The 22,079-nt window shown below is 36.7% G+C and overlaps 1 protein-coding gene across 5 annotated transcripts in view; it reads left to right on the top strand.

Moving 5' to 3' along the window:
- Positions 1-200: 200 nt before the first annotated feature.
- Positions 201-22,079, top strand: part of pik3r6 (phosphoinositide-3-kinase regulatory subunit 6) — a 28,174-nt gene continuing 6,295 nt past the window's right edge. Inside the window, exons 1-16 of one of the 5 annotated variants that reach the window (XM_079840721.1) lie at positions 201-329; positions 1,169-1,193; positions 1,361-1,423; positions 1,964-2,053; positions 3,087-3,178; positions 3,527-3,595; positions 5,079-5,211; positions 5,394-5,463; positions 6,449-6,632; positions 8,614-8,758; positions 9,003-9,089; positions 11,130-11,592; positions 17,862-17,961; positions 18,151-18,273; positions 21,423-21,530; positions 21,848-21,950. In XM_079840721.1, coding sequence (XP_079696847.1) covers positions 1,375-1,423; positions 1,964-2,053; positions 3,087-3,178; positions 3,527-3,595; positions 5,079-5,211; positions 5,394-5,463; positions 6,449-6,632; positions 8,614-8,758; positions 9,003-9,089; positions 11,130-11,592; positions 17,862-17,961; positions 18,151-18,273; positions 21,423-21,530; positions 21,848-21,950 — 1,816 coding nt within the window. In that variant the 5' untranslated portion in view covers positions 201-329; positions 1,169-1,193; positions 1,361-1,374. Of the gene's footprint in view, positions 330-1,168; positions 1,194-1,318; positions 1,424-1,963; positions 2,054-3,086; positions 3,179-3,526; positions 3,596-5,078; positions 5,212-5,393; positions 5,464-6,448; positions 6,633-8,613; positions 8,759-9,002; positions 9,090-11,129; positions 11,593-17,861; positions 17,962-18,150; positions 18,274-21,422; positions 21,531-21,847; positions 21,951-22,079 lie in introns of all 5 variants that reach the window. The other 4 variants (XM_079840719.1, XM_079840720.1, XM_079840717.1 and 1 more) reach the window with 4 other exon arrangements.

Raw genomic sequence — 22,079 nt, 5'->3', positions numbered from 1 at the left:
ATTCAGAGGACTTTCCCTTCAGTGTGTCCACACACCCACTCTGCCCCCTGCTTTCACACATTTCTCCCTTAATCTACCTTCTAAACTTTCCTCTGCCTTGCCTCTGTCGAACTCTCTCTCTCTTTCTCTTTCTCACTCTCTTTCTCGTCCCACCCTCCCTCGTGTTCACTCAGTTTTGAGTCAGAGTTGCATTTGTCCTCAGTGAAAGCCGCAGTAGTTAGAGGAAGTGTTACACAGAGTACAGCTCTCACTCTGACTGTCTGTCCAGCACAAGTTTTTATACATGTGCCATATGATGTAGTCCATTAATATTCTCACAAGGATGAAAGGTAAGTCAATGGACTTCTTTTCTTGTACTTTAATATTTTAGTGCCGTAAAAGAGAGTTGCGGCTTAGCCTGTGAAATGTGATTCTGAGTTCAGCACTGAGAAACCAAGCTATCGGAAAGTTGCATAATTACAAGCTGTGTCGGTCACTGAAAAAGGCCCCTTTGTTTAGTTCCAGTTATTTGGTTTACATGTTGTTGTTTTTTCTTTTTCTGTTCTGTTTCTGTTCAGTTCTGACTTTCTGGACATCTTAGTACTGTTTTTGTTCTCTGCTTTTCCATTTCCTCACTCTTTTTTCTTGGAAGTAGATTCTGTTGCGACTTAAGAAGTAGTTGCATTCCGTTGCCGGTCAGTTATAAACCGTGTCTGAGAGGGTGAAATGAAGGGGAAGTTTTCTTGTGTAATCAGTGGGTAAAAGTCCACCTGAGGCTGCTAGCCATGGCTGTGTGAGTGTGTGTGTGTGTGTGTGTGTGTGTGTGTGTATGTTTTTTTTGGGAAACAGCCTTAACTACAATAAATAGCTCACTGTTAACACAGCATGCAAATAATCATGCTCAAAATAACTTGCTATTACTGTGTTTGTAAGCTCAAAACTATGCAATTAAAGTGAAAGAACTCTTCAGCATCATGAAGTGGAAAATAGAAAAGTGAGTCACATTGATGTGACCAGCACGTTAAAGGGATATTTCAGCAAAACATTTATTCATGCTCATGTCATTCCAAACCCGATTTCTTTTGTCTGTGGAACACAAAAACATATATATTTTGGACAATTTCATCAAAATGAAAGTCAGTCGGGTCCAGTGTTTTTTGTTCAAAATATGTTCTTCTGTGTTCCGCAGAAGAAAGAAATAGAACAACGTGAGAGTGAGTAAATTATTATTTTTGAATGCTTGAATATTCTTTAGTACAGTGTAAATGTAAAGTGTTCTTATTTTCTCTTTATTTTAAGCAATAATGTTCCGTATAATTTGTGCTTGTCTTTGTGTCAGCAGTCACAGTGGTGATTATTTCCTTTTACCTCATTATGTAAGGACCAAGCTACATTATGGCATCCTGGAGAAATTCTAGCAGTATTAATATTATGGACTCGGCAGGTGAGACTTACACCTTTTGGAGAAACTCATATTCTATTTGAAATAAGAATGGATGCTTTTTTTTTTTTTTTTTTTTTTTACAAATAACTATGTTAATGTTTAATTATCCACTTGTAAATCTTCAAGTGTACACTACCATTCAAAAGTTTTTTTTTTTTTTTTTAAATAAATCTCTCATCCTCTCCAAAATACAGTAAAAACAAGTCATATTGTGAAATATTATTGCAGTTTAAAATGACTGTTTTCTATTTTAATATATTTTAAAATGTAAATTGTTCCTGTGATGGCAAAGCTAAATTTTCAGCAGCCATTACGTGATCCTTCAGAAGTCTAATATGCTAATTTGATGCTTACTTAACGTTTCTTATTGTTATTATCAAAGTTGAAAACAGTCTGATCAAATTAATGCATCTTTGCTGAATAAACATTTTCATTTCTTTCAAAAAAACAACAACTTTTGAACAGTAGTGTATCTCACACGCGTGATTTGATAAACATATCAGCATTCAAATGTCATGTTGTTGGCTTCTCTTTAAACAGCTGAATATGCTGCAATTGAATCCGAAGTCTACCGTAGCCTGCTAACCATTATGAGAGAAATGGACACTGAGCAATCAGTTGTCAACAAAGGTAGGATTTAACAGATCACACTCACTAAAAGAACACACATACACCTCAAGACCAAACCTGACCCAGTAGATTGCCAGTAGCTTTTGTGATTGTATATATATTTATATATAATCACCATGGCCAGTCTGTTTTTTCAGTATGTGTGTGTTTCTGAACCACTGCTTTAACACATCTTTATGTTTAACACACCCATTATCTTCAGCCAATTAAAATCTGTCCAGGGCACAGCCCTCTCAACAGTATATTTTTGTTTGTTTGTTTGTTTGTTTGTTTCTATGCATCCTGCCATAACAACCGGTCCTGCCTTAAATCTTAATTTTTTTTTTTACAGTCACTTGTAATGTTTTACACACTCCTTTGAAACCACAGTTGTCTTTTATTTAATTGTATGTGTGTAGCTATAGGCTAGCTAGTTGTTGGCTACACCTGCTATATAAAGAAAATAGGCCTACAACAATAAATGCTAATCATTAGCACATGGTTACTGTGTGAGATTCAATTTAATTAAACACTATACATAATGGGCTAATAATGAAATGGTTTCTTTATAATCCACAATCTAATTATAGTGTTATCTGTTAATGTATAAATTCCATGTCAACAAGTCGCACAGCTTTTTAGACATATGGCTTTGATTTTATAGTAATTTTAGAGTAAATTATTTTTTGTAAAATATATATTTTATATGAAATAAAAAATATTTAGTACAGTATTTTTCATTTACAGTAAATTTAAACTTCCATAACTATTTCATACTTTCATATTTTGAATTGCTTTTACTTCAGCAATAATCTGTAGAATGTCGTCTTTAAAACGAGACCAAACTTTGGTCTATATTCCAAAGCATTCTTGAATTACAGCCCTTTAAGTTTGGATAGTGCATTTTCATGTGTATTCTCAAAAAGGGGGGTGACAGTCAAAGGGTTAAATAGATAGCTACTCGGGTGCCAGTTTCGAGTGACAGTATCAATACACAAAATCTGTCACATACATATTCTAGCTTGATCTATATTATGAATTGTTCATTTTGCAGGAATGCTGAGATGGACATTACATAAGAAAGTGCAGACCAGTCCTCTCAGGAGTCTGGCGCTGGTGAGGGTGGCCATCAAGGAACTAGAAAGAGTGAGTCACCAGTTTCTATGGCATAATGCTTGTTAAAATGTTGCAGTACAATTCCCATTTTAGTGATTGACACAACAGTTTAAGCATGTCCAGTGAGTATTACTTAAATGCTATTTCTTAAAGAAGTAACCATAGTGTTTATTATGAGAACATTGGTTACTTGTAAATGCCTGCCTGAATCGCCCGACATGATTATCTGTTGCTGCTGAAAAAAAGAGTTGATTCATTATAATATCGGGTTGCATTGAATGATGATTTCAACCCACAAAGGAGGATTTATTTAGAAGTTTGTGAATGATCAGATGAAAAGATGGTAAACATGATTTTCTGAAACCTTTTTGTATGTAGGCTGAAAGAATTGACTGCAAGAAACATCTCATTCCTCTGCTTAATACACTCATCTATGCTGTGATGCAGGTAAGATACTTTTAAACCTTTTATGTTCCTTTATTTTACTTTTAAACAAGTGATTCTCAACTGGACTTGCTCCAGGATCCAGATTATCAAGTGGTGATCCAACACAGTGGTTTATCGCACAAAATGTAATGTCATTAAAATTAAATATTTGTTGGATGTATTTGTTTGTATTACCATAAACTGAATCAGTCCAACATAATTTACTTTGCACACAATGAATAGGAAATTTTAATTGTATTATTACCATGTTATAGCACCAAAACTTGATTGGAGGCACAGTTTTTGGCACATACAACAATAGACACCAGGCATAACATTATGACACTGAATAACACTGATTATCTCTTCATCACGGCACCTGTTAGTGGGTGGAATATATTAGGCAGCAAGTGAACATTTTGTCCTCAAAGTTGATGTGTTAGAAGCAGGAAAACTCCTTAAGCATAAAGGATTTGAGCGAGTTTGACAAGGGCCAAATTGTGATGGCTAGGCGTCTGGGTCAGAGCATTTCCAAAACTGCAGCTCTTGTGTGGTGTTCCCAGTCTGCAGTGGTCAGTATCTATATAAAGTGGTCCACTGGCGACAGGGTCATGGGTGGCCAAGGCTCACTGATGCACTTGGGGAGCGAAGGCCGGCCCGTGTGGTCCAATCAAACAAACAAGCTACTGTAGCTCAAATTGCTCAAGAAGTTAATGCTGGTTCTGATAGAAAGGCGTCAGAAAACACAGTGCATCTGGGGCTGCGTATGGGGAGTTTGTTGCATATGGGGCTGCATAGCCGCAGACCAGTCAGGGTTCCCATGCTGACCCCTGTCCACCGCCGAAAGCGCCAACAGTGGGCACGTGAGCATCAGAACTGGTCCACGGTGCAATAGAAGAAGGTGGCCTGGTCTGATGAATCACGTTTTCTTTTATAACTCTCAAACCAATCGAGCATCTGTGGGATGTGCTGAACAAACTAACCCTAAGTCCGATCTGCTGCTAACATCTTGGTGCCAGATACCACACCACACTTTCAGGGTTCTAGTGGAGTCCATGCCTCGACGGGTCAGGGCTGTTTTGGCAGCAAAAGGGGGACTAACACAATATTAGGTCATAATGTTATGCCTGATTGATCTATATGTTAAGCCAATGTAAACTATGGATTATATGGTTAATTCTGTTTTATATATGCATTCAGCAAAATTCAGAAGAGGCTAACAGTTTAACTAAATCACCCATTCAGTTAGTGTAGTCAAGTCACCTTCATTTATATACGGCTTTTTACAAAATAGATTGTTTCAAAATAGCTTTACAATGATAATAGGAACGTAATGGAAGAGAGATTGTTTTGGCTGTACAGCAGCTCTAGAAAAAAGTTATTGTCCAGTTTTTGATTGATTCATTTCTGTTGTTTGGTGCCACTTGCACAACACCATTTTTAGCAAAAAGATAAAATTCTATTGTTGTCTAAAAGCTGCATGACACCCCTGTGTTTTTTGCAGACAGTATACATTCCTGATGACCTCTACAAAAGAGTTTATGACTTCTCCAAGAGGTTGTTAACTCTGCCTCAGCCGTACTGTACTGTTGGCCTCAGTTATGCAGGGCAAATGAAAGCAGAACGACTTGCTCCAGGTAAGTCACCTCTTTAATTCTTCAAAACAAAATATGACAAGCATTCTCATCTCTCTTGACTTAGATTTTTCTGAACAAACAAACAAAAAAACGTATTCAGTCAAGTTTAAAACAAGAAAACATGATCGCTATGTGTCTGAAGTATATTCTTGCTTGAGTCTGTCTTGTTGCTTTTCTCATAGGCCTTTTGTATCAGAAAAGGATACTTGCAGAACAAAATCTAAAAAATGAACACTATCCTCAGCAGGAGAGGTGAGTCCCTTCCATAGTATCTTAGCAAAACTTTCATCTGTAAACAGTTGCTATGTGTATTCAATGCCTTTCCTTATCTACAACCTTTTGCATAAGGGCTCTATCATCATCACCATCATTATCATCATCATCATCATCACCACACAACTGCTAATATAGTTCATTAACCTATAGTGACCCCAAAAAGTATTAAACACTTATTTATTTTTAAAAAGAGAGTTTTATCTTTTTATTAAAAAAACAACAACAAAAAACAAGTGGAAAATATTGCACAGACATACACAAGAAGTTTGTCCAATGTGAAAAGATTTAGGGCGGGACTTGATTTTGAGTTAGTTGAATCATTGTTGCCTACTAGATTAACATTAGATTAATAAATTGTTCATTGATTGTTTATGATACCTAATATTTTTTACTAATGTTGATGAAAGTGATCTTATTGTAAAGTTTTTATTGATTTTTGCATTGATTTTTTCATCCAAAAAGTTTTTTATATTTCCATTTTGTTTTACTGTTATATCTGTTGACCTATCCCTAACTGGAGTTTCGGTGCTTACAAATTGTTGAGACTTGTACTACCAGTTTTTGGATGGCTTTCCAAATGTCTAAAGCTATAATTGTTTCTAGAAAGGAACAAGGAAACCATTGTTGCCAGGGGTGTTTTTGTAAATAAAAAATAGATAATACTGATTTAAATGGTCAGACCAAAGCAAAGGTGTTCCCTTTTCTAAAGAACCACAATAGAAAGAAACCAGAAGACTGATCATTTAAAAAGTCAGCCGTTTTAATATGTGCATCCATATAGCCTATTTCAAAGCCTGTTATCATTAGCGTTTTAAGCTGCTTATTTAAATAGCCCCCAGTTTTTTATTTTTAAGGTTGATGTGGATGCTGAAGTCCACAGGAAGCTTTATCAAGTAAACCACGTCAGTACAGTCATTTTAATTGTGTTTGTGAGGTTTTGATGACTATCTTCTGTGTTCAGGGTGTTTGTGTTTGCGGATCCTGCAGTGTTTTCTGAGTCTCTCAGCACTGTTCTGAAGGCTGACATTGAGGCTCAAGGAATGGTCCGGAGCCCATTGAGCATGATGCGCTGTGTAGTTCAGCACAGCATTCAGGCGATACTGGGAGAGGATTGTCACGGACCCTCTCTCAATGATGCGCTGCAGGTTGGTAATTTTGTTTAGAAAAGCTAAAGTTTTGGTCTAGCCAACGCTATCTCACAGCCAATTCGTACATATTTTATGAAGTGGCTAACTCATAGGAATTCTTACGATTCGTCTAAACAGTGGTTTAGGGGAAGGATAATGGGTAAGTCATTCGTACAAATTCCCATGAATTGGGCAACTCTGCCACCTTGTAATATACTTACGAATTGCCGTGTGGTTGGACTAGCATAGTCAAGATTTTTGCAAATCTCTGATTGATCTTACTGTTCAAACTTGTTTCATGTCACTCCAATCCCACGTTACTTTCTTTCAAGAATATATTTTGAAGAATGCTTCAAGAATGCTTTGTCCATACAATGAAAGTCAGTGGTATCCAAAAGAACACTGGACTTCATTTCTTATTTTGTGTTTCACAGAAGGAAGAAGGGCATAGTCATGAGTTGGATGTCATGAGTGTGCATAAATGTTGAGATCATTTTTATTTCCTTTTTTCCCTCTTTTGAAGATGAGCTTGATGTTGGCACTTTTTTTTTCTCTCTGGTGGAACAAACATTAATATAATTAATCTATAGGTACAAATGAATGTTCTTTTGTAAAAACAAAGATGTTGAATGTCATAAAATATTTCCCAAATTTTCTCAATTCATGACCGAAAAAATGACATCATGGGGATAGTTAGCACAGTGTCAAAGAGAGTTTTAAAGGGGAAACAACATAAAACTTGTACACATTTCAAAACAAACTAACACCACTCAACACTGTTAACTGTTTTTTTTTTTCATGATATTTATCATGTTATACATATACACTGCCATCCCAAAGGTTGGGGAACACTTTTATTCGACAAGGATGCACGGCAGTAAAAATGTTACATTGTTACAAATAACATTTCAAATAAATGCTCTTTACAACTGTAATAATAAATATTTATTGAGCATCAAATCAGCATAGAATTATTTCTGAAGGATCATGTGACACTGAACACTGAAAATTCAGCTGTCATCATAAATTACATTTTAAAATATGTTAAAATAGAAAACAGTTATGTTCAGTTGTAAAAAAATATATATATATATATATATATATATATATATATATATATATATTGCTGTTTTTACTGTAATTTTGATCATATAGATTTGCTCAATAAGCATAAGAGACAATACAACATTAAAAAATCATACAAACGTTTGTGATAAAACTGTTAAATATTGGATATACATCTGTATATCTGTACATAGAAGTAAATGTGTAAATCTGCTATGATTTATTCATAATAACTCCATATGCCAACCACCCCCAATCACACTCAAATTATGAAATAATTTATCACAGGCTTCCAGACTTTATATCAAAATATAACTTTTTCCTCATCTCTATTATTTAACATTGATGTTTAATATCGCTCTGTAAATTACTTAATATTGTATTAATATAGAAATAGAACTGAATCTTTTATTGTCTTGACAGAATCAATAAGTATCGGTCAAGAGTGTACATTCAGATTAAATTTTTGTAACCGCACCCAGTTGAACGAGAAACAAACCCTGGGATATGGTGTAACATATAATTTCACTCTAGTCAAATGTTTGCGGAGCACAAAAACTGACCCTCTACTGAAAAGTTTGTTTGAAGAGAAAGGATGAATTCTTTCTAAATGAATGGGAAATTCACTGTACCTACATTTAACTTCTGTTTAACATTTGAAATACTCTATTGTTGTAGTTGTGGTGGAGACAAAGGGGTGAGCTTTTATTGCAGGTCAGCATCTCTCTGTCTCTGTCCACACATTAGCTGTCTGCAGTTTGTTTTCAGAAAACTCTAAGCAACAGGACATCCACAGGACATCCCATATGTGTCTGTCTGAAATACGGCTGTATGTTGTGTGTGCATCTGCACGTGTGATTTCACGCTGTGTGGCTCTCTGTCTATGTGTAGGTTTTTGTGCGTCTGATTATCTATCTGTATGTGCACATGACAGGACTTGGACCAGGACGTGGAGTCATACTTCAATGAAGTGCTTGCAACTGTAGAACAGAGCACAGATGTGAACAGAGGTGAACAGGGTCAGATCAGAAAAAAACTACAAGAGTTATACTCACAGATCCTCTGTGACACCAACAAAGGTGCTCTACAAAAGTATTCTATTCTATTCGATTCTACACTCTTTCTATATTCTTATCCATACTCTGTCTCACAAACACAAATAAACACTGACTTCATCTGTGCCAAAATAACCTTTTTCTCTAAAAAAAGATCAAGACGTAGAAATATGTTGTTATTTTTTCCTCCTTTTTTGATATCAGATGTGTTGCCGGATCAGGAAGCAGGATTTGTTTGTGGTGTCATTGTGACTGTTTTGGGTTTCAGGTCTATTGTCCAGCGGCTCCTTGTGCGATGTTCCACTTCCCAATCCGGAGATGAGTTTCCATCTGTGGTGGGAGGAGGAGGAGCTCTGTGAGTTAGAATCATTTACTAAAATTTTGGTAGATGCTATTTGCACTAATACTGTTACAAGACAATATTGCAAGTGTAATGTGAACACTTTTCTTTGCATAAATAGTGGGTGCTATTTATACTTAGTGCAAATGGAGGCAGATACTATTTGCATTGCACTTAACCCCCTGGTGCTCTTCGGTCATTTCTGACCGGAAAATGTTCTGTTTTGAAATGTTAAAAATCACAGCTTCATCGGAATGATGTGAAATTTGGTGACTTTTCTTGCATTAGGTATGTAAACACACAAACAAATTGGGGTCATGATTCGAGCATGCTAATTGGTCGTAAAAAAAAAAGTAGCGTTCATTGTCTTCGGTCATAAATGACCGACCATAGGAAATGAATGGGAAATCGGCAAAAACACAAAAATTCACAGAATATTTGTTTGTACAATCTACAAATCGGCCACAATACTGAAAAAAAAAGTACACAGCTGTAAAGGGCTGACACTCTAAAACATCATTAGTGTGATATTGACACATCCGCTCACACACCGACGCACACACGCACACTTATAAACACACACACCTATGAAAAACTGAGCCTATGAACCACATTTGGAATTTTTTTTAATCACAGCTTCATCGGAAAAATATGAAACTTGGTGACTTTTCCAGCATTAGGTATGTTAACATAAATAAAAAATTGAGGGCATGATTTGAACATGCTAAGTGGTCGTAAAAAATTACTCCCACTTGTGCTCTTTGGTCAAAAATGACCCCCATAGGAAATGAATGGAAAATCTGCAAAAACACACAAATTCACAGAATCTACAATTCGCAATCTACAAATCGGCCAAAATGCTGAAAAAAGTACACAGCAGTAAAGGGGTGACAGTATGAAACATCAAGAGTGTGATATTGACACATCCACTCACACACAAACGCACACACACACACACACACACACACACACACACACACACACACACACACACACACACACACACACACACACACACACACACCTATGAAAAACAGAACCTATGAACCACATTTGGAATTTTTTTAAATCACAGCTTAATCAGAATGATATGAAACTTGGTGACTTTTCTAGCATTGTAAACACACAAAAAAATTAAGGGCATGATTTGAGCATGTTAAAGGGTTAGTTCACCTAAAAATGAAAATTCTGTCATTAATTACTTACCCTCATGTCGTTCGACACCCGTCAGACCTCCGTTCATCTTCGGAACAGAAATGAAGATATTTTAGTTGAAATCTGATGGCTCTGAAAGGCCTCCATTGACACAATGGAACGGTTCACTCTCAAGACCCTTAAAAGGTACTAAAGACGTCGTTACAAAGTCCATCTCACTACAGTGGTTCTAAAATAACTTTATGAATCGGCGACAATAGTTTTTGTGCGCAAAAAATCCCTAAATAACGACTTGCATAGTGATGACGATTTCAAAACAAAGCATCATGAAGCTTCGAAGCGTTATGAATCAGCGAGCCGAATGATGATTCGGATCGCGTGTCAAACCGCCAAATTTCTGAAATTTGGCGATTCAAACCGCTGAATCGACTCACGACCTATTCTTTCACAAATGAAGTCTGCATGCCTAGGTGCTTGATTTTATACACCTGTGGCCCTGGAAGTGATTGGAACACCTGTAGGCTATTCAATGATTTGGAGGGGTGTCCCAGTACTTTTGGCAATATAGCGTATCTGATGATAGTCCAGACTCTAGAAGGAGATATATGAGAGATTACTACACAGTAAATCAAATGTTTGTGTGTTTTTTTTGTTTTGTTTAGTTTTTTCAAAGATATTATTCACGGACTGAAATAAACTGACTACATTAAATTACAGCAACAAACAATATTTCAGGGTCAAATCAAATTGATTTTTATGTGACCGAACCGCCGACTGTTTCACCTATACAGGAGCCAGCACCATGAACTCATCCAAACTAGCACGCATGAACTCAAGAGAGTTACTGAAATGAGGCTGTTCACTAAATTGCAACATATCTTTTCACCCTGTCTCTCACAGGGAGAGAACTGGCCAAATTCATCCGTTCCGGATCCTACTGTGAAAACCTCTCTCTCAACGCAGATGAGTTCTATATGTCGGACCTCCACACAGACCTCAACTCAGAGATGCCGCGGCACTCTGTCATTTCGACGGACAGCGGTATAGAGCGTGACATGCAGGGAACCGAGGCTTCTGACATTGAATTTACTGGAGGAAGAAGCTTAAAGTCTGAACATACCAGTGGGCGACTCTCACGGCGTGGAGGAATCAAGGTGAAGCCATCGGTCACTGACAGCATGGCTCTGATGCAGGATGCACTGGAGGAAACGGGCACAGTTGGCGGCAGTGGCACACTCCAGAGGAGAGCAGGAAACAGTGGGACCACCTTGCCCAAAGAAGAACGGGACTACACTGCTAAAATAGTGGTGATGGGAGATGACCGCGCAGTGGGAAGGCTAGCCAGGGCGTACTACTGGTTAAGGTAGGAGAAAATATGTAATCTGTGATATTTGTTATTATTTGTGTCAAAATCATATGAGAGTGTATATATTAAAGAAAACAAAAATCAGTAACACTTTAGAAAACTTCCATCATTAATGAATAACTACACTGGAACACATGAGTAACACATTATTAACACTCTAGTAACTACTATTAGCTAACAAGAAACTCTGATTAACTAATTAGTAATTAGCCCTCTGGTGCTCTTCGTTTAGGGGTTGCATTGGTTGTCTTCCCGTCATAAGTGACCTGACACCTAAAAATTAAACTTCCTCCACCCCAGAAAAACCAATGCAATTTATTTTTCTTCAATAATATTTTTCTTTTTAATTTTGTATTTTGAGATGATTTGCAGGTTATTTTTTTATATTCATGCAATAATTATGGTCTATTTTTGCCATCGAAAATTATAAAAAAAAAGGGTTTTGTAATTTTTTGTGCAGTATTTCAGGTTAAAATAGAGACCAGGCCTTCAAAATAAATTTTTTTTGAAGGCAGATTAGCGCCCTCTTTTGGAATTATTTAAGAAATCATTCAACCATGGGTGTAATCACTAGAGGTCTCTATGGTATGGGGGTAGATTTGTTGCGTTATTCCAAACAAATAGATTGTTATCCACAAATAAATATAAAGAGTTTCACAAAAATGAATTAGATTCACAAATAAATACAATGGCATTTGTGAATAAAAAAACTATCCACAAATATGTTTTTATGTCACAAACACAACTTTGCCTTGCATTCATTTGTGAATCGCTTGCTGTGCATTTGTGAATTGCTTCCTCTGCATTGGTGGATCTCTTCTTGCACATTTGTAAATCGCAGCACAGCGTGTGGATTTTGAAACATTTCTAGCGTCTACACTCACACAAATCCACAAATAGGTAGACTCCACCCACCGTCTACTTGAGCCAATCAGATAACGGCAATATTGTGCTCAGGGTTGCCATATTGGGCGGGTGGATAAAATGGGTTTGGGCGGGTGGATAAAAATTGGGGTGGTTTTGGATCAGTTCGGCGGGTTTTTTGTAGCTGAGACACCGGCACTTCAGATCCTTCTTCCTGCGACCCTCTGTTCAGCAGGCAGCAGTCTCACTCACTCACTCACTCACTCACTCACTCACTCACTCACTCACTCACTCACTCACTCACTCACTCTCACACACACACACACACACACACACACACACACACACACACACACACACACACACACACACACACACACACACACACACACACACACACACACACACTACAGCTCTGGGCTGGCTGACGTGCCCTGACGTAAACTCACAACAGACGCTCCCTCCCACTACCTTCAGCTCATATCGGTTCATGGAATATAGGCTATAGCTTTATGATATTATGCCTAATTGTTCAAAATCACAGGTGTTAAACTCAAGTTTGCTATTATATTTAGTGTATGAAAATATTTTTTTGCGTAGAGATGGCCCGCCATGCGCCAACATTCTGCTTCTGCAAAGAGCGCACTGACACGTTCTATAAATAATATGTTCAACGCGATTTTCATGTAATGTTATTCATGAATATGCATGTTTCATGTGGCAATTTGAAATAATTCAAATGTTAAAGTGGGTTATTTTGTATGTCCATATATCCACTCAATGTTTTCATGTTAGGCTGCTTTTGTTCCAAGCGACTTTTATTGACAATAAACAGACTCATTGATCGCCTAAGTTGATCGCATTATTTTCCGTAACATAAGCTTATAGTTTAATAGTATAATGGTCAGACTGAGGACACTTTTGCGTCCATTCCATTTTCCTTTTTTAAACCAGAAATGAAATATGGAAACGCGGTTTCTTCTTTTTTTTATTTTAACACTGATTAAAAGAATTAGCAGATACAAGGTAATTTTCCTAATACCTTATTATTATTTTTATAAAAAATAATATAAATGATTTATAACTTTTTTTTTTTTAAATAATTTAAAAAATGTATGTGTAAATAAGCTCGATTTGATTTCTAGGGTTTATATAAGCTAGTCGATAAATTGGTAATTTTAAAGCTTGTTAATGATTTGTATTTAAACGAGAAACAAGCCAAAAAAAATTGGGCGGTTTTTGGCGAAGTTTTGGGCTGGAAAACCCTGCTGGCATCTGGCAACCCTGATTGTGCTGACTAGAGCCATAGAGCTCTCAATAGTTCCAAACAACTCCGCGCTGTCAGTCTGTTTTAATAGGATTTAGCAGGATAGACAGCATTTTCACTGTATTTGCAGCGATTTCTGTCAAATATTAACACAATATGTGCATTGACTTCGATTAGGCTTTACAGTAGCATTTTATTCTGGGGAGAGATAAAGAAAAGACGACGTTAATCTTTTTTTGAGTGATCTGGTCATTTTATTTGGGTCATGACAGTACAACTTGATTTTACAGCGTTGAGTATTGAAGTCAATCAGGGCATTTCTGTTGAAAATAATAACCAATCACAGTGTTTCCCACACATAGACTAACTTTTTTTTAACACAATTTAAAACGTTCAGCTGCATTTCCTTTCCCTGCTCTCCCTCCGTCTTTCTGTCACTAACGCACGCCTCTCGCTGTCAAATTGCCAAACCTGCTTTTGATATGAAACAAAGTCTAAGCGTTTACATTTTTTTAAGTTTTAAAACGAAATTCAAACAATAAATAGCGTTGTGGCGCTAATGTGTAAAGTCAGAGGCGTTGAAAAACTACCTGCTCTCATCTCCGGTCACGTGGTTCACGGAGCTCTCATAAACGCTTTTGATAGAAAGATCTCAGAGAATCAAAAAACTGTTGAAATGACCCCCGAAATAACAGATAGCATCTGGATATAGTAGCTGTTGAGGTGCTGCTCACGTTATCTAACTGAAGTTAGAGTCTAACGATATATTATATAACACTAAACATTAACTCTAACGTGCTTCATAAAATACATCTTCTATCAATATTCCTGAGAGGTCAACTAATGCCATAAAATCTCAAAATATGCAGTAATTTCGTCAGTTTGCCAGGAGTGTGCTTGAGATAGCATACACTGAAATTAATGGGGTTCGAATCATGACCCCAATTTTTTTGTGTGTTTACATACCTAATGCAAGAAAAGTCACCATGTTAATTCCGATGAAGCTGTAATTTTTAACATTTCAAAACAGAAAAATTTCCGGTCAGAACTGACCGAAGAGCACCAGAGGGTTAATAGTGCTCAGTCGAATGTGGTAGTTCACTATTAGCTAATCAATAACTACTTTTTTATATATAGGCCTACCTCCCAGAGGACTACTATGTAATTAACATAACTAACATAATTAATGCATAATATATCGTTAATTCTAAAGTGAAGATCATGATAACCCACTAGTAATGACTCAAGTATTACCAAATCCTTCAGAAGGAATAACTGATTACTAATTATTTGGTATCAGTAACCTAAAGTGAATAGCATGATAGCTCTCTAGTAATGACTGAAGTCATTGTAAGCTTTTTGTAAGGTTTTGGATAGTAACTCATGATGGATTTGGTAACACTTGAGTCATTACTGTGGGTTACCGTGATCTTGTCAGGGTGCGGTACAAATGAAGAGGGAGCGAGGACTCAAGTGCAAAGAAATGGGTATTTATTGAATACAAAGTAAAAATAAGCACAAAACAAAACCCACAAGGGGGAAAATCAAACATAACAAAGACAAACTACCAGGGTCGGGAACAAGGAGCATGAAAACAGGAGGCATACCAAGGAAGGTGGGGAACAGAAGGAGCAGGTGGGACAGGCCAGGGTGGAACAAAAGACAAAAGACAGGAACGCACATGACACAGAAAATAACAAAAACACCACATGTGCTAAACAAGACAAGACAGACATGTGACAGATCTTCACTTTAGAATACTATTCCAAATAATTAGTAATTCATTTAGAAAGATGTAGTAACATTATCATCCTTACAAAAACCTCAAAAGCTTTCGGATACAAATGCTCAAGCAGCAGGAAACCAGGAAGCGGACTTCAAATGAAGGCGAGATACAGAGTATGGAACACAATCAAACAACTCGGAAACATAAACGAGAACGGACAACGGGTGCATTCCATTTGACAGGGTCCCTACGCACTGTTCACTGCTCCCTACTCCCTGAGCACGGTATATCAGTTGAAGTGGACTTCGCTGACAATAATTGCTCATTTGGAATGCCCTGGAACGTCATCAAAGAAAGGCAATGACAGGTGCAGATTATGATAGGCCTAACATAAATTAATATTGTAATTTACTTTACTTTCAAATTGAAAACCATAAGCATATACATTTTCAAAACACACAGTATGTATCTAAAAAATATAATCAAAACATTGTCCATTAGTTTTATTAGTTTACTTATAAGTTACCTGTATTGACTATGAACAGATTTGAAGCTGCACCTGTCATTCAATATGAACATTTTGATTTGGTTAACTATGTATAAATGTAGGCTTTTTTTAATCAATGGTCTTTTTAGCGGTCTCATCTCGTGCACTTTCTTTCCCAAGTGCAGCTGCATATATCATTCCTGAGGTAAATAAAGTAAAATATAAAAAATTACAGCCCTCAGGTGCTTCTCAACACTTTTAATTTGTTTACATATTCATAAAATATAATATACAAATGTAACTGTTATTGCCATAACCATTCATAAATACTCTAGTTTGTATAATAACTATGAATATTCAAATGCATATGTAAACTCCTCCATCGCAGAGCTGTTTAAAAACTCTTCCAACCATCATTAGTTCAGACAGGTGATGCATGCGACACGCAAAGACAGTTGGGTGATTTTCCCTCTCTACTTCCTGTGAAGTGACGTATCGATGTTCCCTTCTTCCCTACGTCGTTCGCTGTACCCTTCGGACTGAACATGTTCGCTCCCTTTGGATTGGAATCTCACTTAAAATGGCGGAATACCCTCTGAAGTCCACTTCGCAGTCCACTTACGGTCGAATGGAACGCACCCAATGAGTGCAGAGGAGTGAGTCAATATAAAGGAGTGTAGATGATGACGAACAGGTGCAGGGAATCCAAGGAGAGCGGGAAAGATGATGAGGGAGTGCAATCAGGTGTGAGGCAGGGATGATTCTGGGAAATGAAGTCCGGGACAGGCGTGGAATGTAACACTTGACAATGACTTCAGTCAATATTAGGGAGTTATCATGCTGTTCACTTTAGAATACTGATCGAAATAATTGGTATTTCTTGGTAATACTTGAGTCATTACTAGTGGGTTACCATGATCTTCAATTTAGAATTAATTATACATTATTAATTATTCACAGTTCTTAGTCCTCTGGGAGGTATGAAAAAAATAGTACTTGCTGATTAGCTAATAGTGAACTACCAACTACCTAATAGTGAACTTCTACAAGTTTCTGAACAATGAGACCGGTCTCATTGTTGGTTTTGATTTTGTTGGTCACAGTCACATCACGTCTCTGATTTGTCAAATATTCAAATATTAATAGGCTGTGTGGTCCTCTCTATAAAATAATTTCCTGACTGATATTTTTCTGCATGTTTCTGAAAGTTGTTTGCACCACATGATTTTGTTGGTTGCACCACGTGATTTTTCAGATTCTCAGTGACTTCTCCTAAGACATAATAATAAAAGACTTTGCCAAACTACCTATAAAGGATTTCTTTTCAGTAATTGTATTATTTTAATGAGGTTATTTGATCATAATGATATCAGGACAGTTCGCCCCTATTTATTAGTTTATTTATCACCCTTTTTATTTTAAATATACAATTTGATTGAAAGGGGACAAGCTATTAGTCCTAGAAATGGATTAAAACAATAACAACATTCAAGTAGATTAAAGGTGACTTGATTTATATGGTTCACTCTAAAAAAAAGGTTCTATATGGCACCAAAAATGGTTCTTGGCTCGTAATCATATTGGGAACCTTTTTTAGTGCTATATAGCACCAATTTTGGTGCTTCAGTGGTTCTTCAGCGGAACCAGTGAAGATATAGCTATATATAGCACTAAAAAAGGTTCCCCTATGATTACGAGCCAAGAACCATTTTTGGTGCCATATAGAACCTTTTTTTTTAGAGTGTTGTTATAGAGTAAACCTAGTGTAAAGACCCTATAAACATTTCACTTCAGTTTATTGAAGAAACCTCTTCATTCTCTGTAATGAGGAAGTTATAGGAAAGGAAAAAGTTAAAACCCTCAGATCCCTAAATGTTTTCACACCACTGTATATGATTGAATTGTTTGGCGTTGCTTCACAGGAAAAGGGAAGCCAGGAGACGGTTTCTTACGATGAAAGTCAACCTACAGATGTACTACATCCCTGTTGCAAGGCAGTCGTCTGCAGCCTCCCCTGTGAAGGTACGAAGAATTATACCCTTTCTTTCTCTTTCCTTCTCTGTATTATACCCTTTCTGTTCACGTGTGGCAAGTGTACTGTGATGAATACCTGTGAATAGTATACTAGTGTACTTTCATATAAAAAAGCTTTAAAAAGTACCTTCCATTTTAGCAGAACTATAGCATGATCTTATAGAACTTTTGTTTTAGGAGACTGTGCCCTCTACAAGCAGTAACTTCTGTGCTCTGGGCTCTTATCTTGGAATGGTGGATCCGTGGTACGAATGCAATGTCTGTAGTCTTGGGCAGATCATTCCTGATCTTGTGAGAACGGTATGTCAAAAGATAGGCAGATATTTAACATATTAGCCATTCTTGGGTAAAAAAAATATGCTCATGTATTTATAGCATGTGATGTCAGTCAGTATGGAATGAGGAAGTTTCTCTTTCAGTTATTTTTCTTTTCGGTAATTTCCTTGTATAAATGCAAAGCTAGCAACTGTTCATTGTGAAAAACATTATCCATTCAGTTGGCATATTAGATTTTTTATAATTTGTTAGGCTGTTTATTGCTTTGTATATAAAGAAATTTGTAAACAAAGGACAGAATTAAATCACAAAAATATTTATATTACCATGCTCATGACACATATTTACACATCCCACTGTGAACAAGAAGTTCACTTTAACATATTTCTAAAAATAGAGTACCCATTACGGAAATAATTTACTTGAAAGTGCAAACTGAATGTAATGTTTTCGGGTTCTTAATTGCATCTTACGTGAAATAAAATTAAAATGTATTTATTGTTTTACAGTTTAAATGTATTTTAAATGCAATTAGCTGAACTTTAGAGTGTTTTTTGACTCACTTAAGTAGGACTTAAGTACATCTTTTTAAAGTGTTAGACACACTTTATTTAGATTGTCCACTTTAGATATTCTACTAACTATAAGTAACTTTGCTACGACTTGTCAACTAGCAGTCATTATATTATTAGACTGTCAGCTTAATATCTGCTAACACTTTATTTTGATGGTCCCCCAACAGACATTATAGTGACTAAGTCACTTTGCAACTAAGTCAACTTATTCTACTAACCCTAACCCTAACAGTAGTGCTGGGCGGTATGACCAAAAATGTATATCACGGTATTTTTCTAAATTATATCGGTTTCACGGTATATGACGGTATTTTTTTCCCCTATGCATGACCGGGTGTTAACCACATTTTCTACTGATTGAGAGAGTAAATACTGCAGTAGATTGACTGGAATGCCCTATTTTACTGTCATGACGGTGACGGGTGAATATTGTAGAAAAACTCCACACTAGAGTTAATACAGGTTTGCAAAGCCCCACAAAATTATGCTATGGAGAGACAATAAAACATAGACCTGCAACACACTCATTACAGGCACATGAATATTAAAATATGACCACGGATAGAAAAAAAAAAACAGAGTTGAGGGCACCTTAAGCATTTTAAAAATCTAACCCTATATAACAACAAACTGACAAAACGAGGGAGAAACGCGGATATTTGCAATACATTTAAGAGCACTCTCTGAACAAATGACACACATCAGTTTAACAGAAAGAATAAAGCAGTTACTTTTTTGCCCATTCTTCTTTGAATTGTCAGTTTATTTATTAACTTGCATCATTCATTGTCTTTTGTATAGCAGAATAATCGATCGTGTCATAGTGGTCGTGATCATATGGTTCAGTGTAGCCAAATCAGTGCACATTTAATTTGAAGAAGATGTGATGAAATATGTGCGCATACACGCTTCTGGTACTTGTTCAGAGCACTAGAGTATATGAAATATGTCCATTAAAAACTTAAACGCGCTCGCACCGGTCTATATATGTGCAATATGATCCATGAGGAGAACGCTGTTAATCTCATCACGGCGCTCCGCGCAGAAACTGCTCTGTCGCGCGCGCCGCGTGTAGTTTCTCCGCTATAATCAAGGGCTGAATCAGAAATAGCCCCCTATAACTTCAAATAGGGCATTATTTGGAGGGGACAGCGCTTTGTAGTGGTGTCCGAAACCATTGGATGTGCACTCAGTCTATCCCACATCACACCGCAATAACGAGTGTACAGCCGATGTACACACAACGGTTGTCCGACTTCACGCACTCGTTTTCATTCACTCCTTCAAATAATGTGATAACGTAGGGAATAGTGAACGAGGGTATAGGGGTTTCAGATTCGGATTCAGCCATAGGCTTTAGATGCGATCTCAGCTGTGTTCTGACTGCTCTCACCAGTACAGTGCAACAGTGAAATCGGTCCCCTCTCAAACAATGACGCGCTGCGCTGCGTTCCGAACGTTGTTTAGCGACATATACCGGTATTGCGGTATCATCAAAATTCATATCATAACAAAAATAAATACCGGTATTCGGTATGAACCGGTATACCGCCCAGCACTACCTAACAGTCTACTAATAGGCTACTCTAGGGCCTGGTTTCACAGACAGGGCTTAGATTAAGCCAGGATTAAGCATTAGTTCAATTACAACATTTAAGTAGCTGGTTTAGATTAAGCCAGGATTAAGCATTAGTTCAATTACAACATTTAAGTAGCTTTTATAAACTTTCCTTAGAAAACAACATTACTGCTGTGCATCTTGAGACAAAACAATGGCACTGACATTTTAAGATTGTAAGTCAGTACAAGTTGTTTTCAGGTAAAACAGCTCAAACATGCATTTTAGTCTGAAACTAGGCTTAAGCTTTGTCTGTGAAACCGGGGGTAACAGTTAGTTGACATGTGTCACAAACGTAAACACTTTGCAGTAGAAACTCCCAAGACGAAGATGAACATGAAATGACTTTACTAATAAACGCAATGATCACAACAACTCCTTAGACGTGTAAACGTAACGTGAACAGAGATATTTAACACAAAGTAAACGAGGAACTAAATCATGAACACCTGAACGTAACTAACAAATGAGTAGCTATAGAAACAAACAATAACTAATATAGACATGACAGAAACTGAACTAAACTGAACATAACCGTGACAACATGTAGTTGCAAATTAATAAGAGCTTGTTGACATGTAGTTGCAAATGAATGAGAGTCAGTTTACATGTAGATGCAAAGTTAGTTATAATTAGTAGAATGTCTAAAGTGGACTATCGAAAAATAAAGTATAACCTTTTATTGTCTTGGAAATATGGCTAAAGGTCACTTTTTAAAAGTGTACTTAAGTGTGTAAATAAAAGTTGTCATGGAAATGGCTTTATATTTTTATTAATATTTATTATCTTCAAGTACAGTTTTAAAATTATATATAAGATTTTAAGTATATTACAAGTGCACATTCCATACAATTTGCCAAACTTCTTTTTCACAAGAGTCATCAAACATTGCTCCCAGTGAATTATGTCAATGTCATTTTTATATTATAATTAACTTTACATGCTAATGGTTCTGCCATATTTTATTTTTAATCTTCCAGTCCAACAGTGGCAAACCACACGAATCGGACCTTTTCTTAGCTGACATCGTCTCGTACTACGTGCGCATGGGACAGCAGCCTGTGTACTTCAACATGTACTACATCAAGGTGAGAATGAATTACCCTTTTGTAGGTTTTGGTTTTGTAGGTTTTGTAATGTTTTGTGTAGTCAGCTTTTTTCAGCTGTGATGCAATGAGAATCAGGTGTAATTTAGTGGTTTGCAATAAATACACAATACAAGATAAGCTAAAGGATGTGAAATCAGTATGAGAGAAGAGAAAGCATGAAGATATTGTTCCATATTGAGCCACAAGTTGGCTCAGAATGTCAAGCTGTTTATGATCGAAGTGCTTAATGATCTATAAAACACTTTCTGAACCGTTAAATAACAGTATTGTTTTTATTTTCCGTTTTACTTGCACAGATTTACTTTTCCAATAAGTCCAAAGAAGCACTGGAAGAAGTTTTTGTCACAGATCTGGAAGTGGATTTCCCAGACTTCAAAATGTCCCAAGTTGCACAAAAAGGTGTGTGAGAGACTTGTGTTTTTAACTTTTGAACTACATTCAGCAACAAAAGTCAGGATAAGTATAGTCACTGACACACAAAAAAATAGCCCAGTGGTTTATTTGGCCAATATTTAGAGCCCACATTCT

Source organism: Gobio gobio (assembly GCF_949357685.1).
Source record: "Gobio gobio genome assembly, chromosome: 17".
In the NCBI taxonomy this organism is placed as follows: Eukaryota; Metazoa; Chordata; class Actinopteri; order Cypriniformes; family Gobionidae; genus Gobio; species Gobio gobio.
The sequence above is the reverse complement of the archived record's forward strand: the minus strand, read 5'-3'. Positions and strand labels throughout refer to the sequence as shown.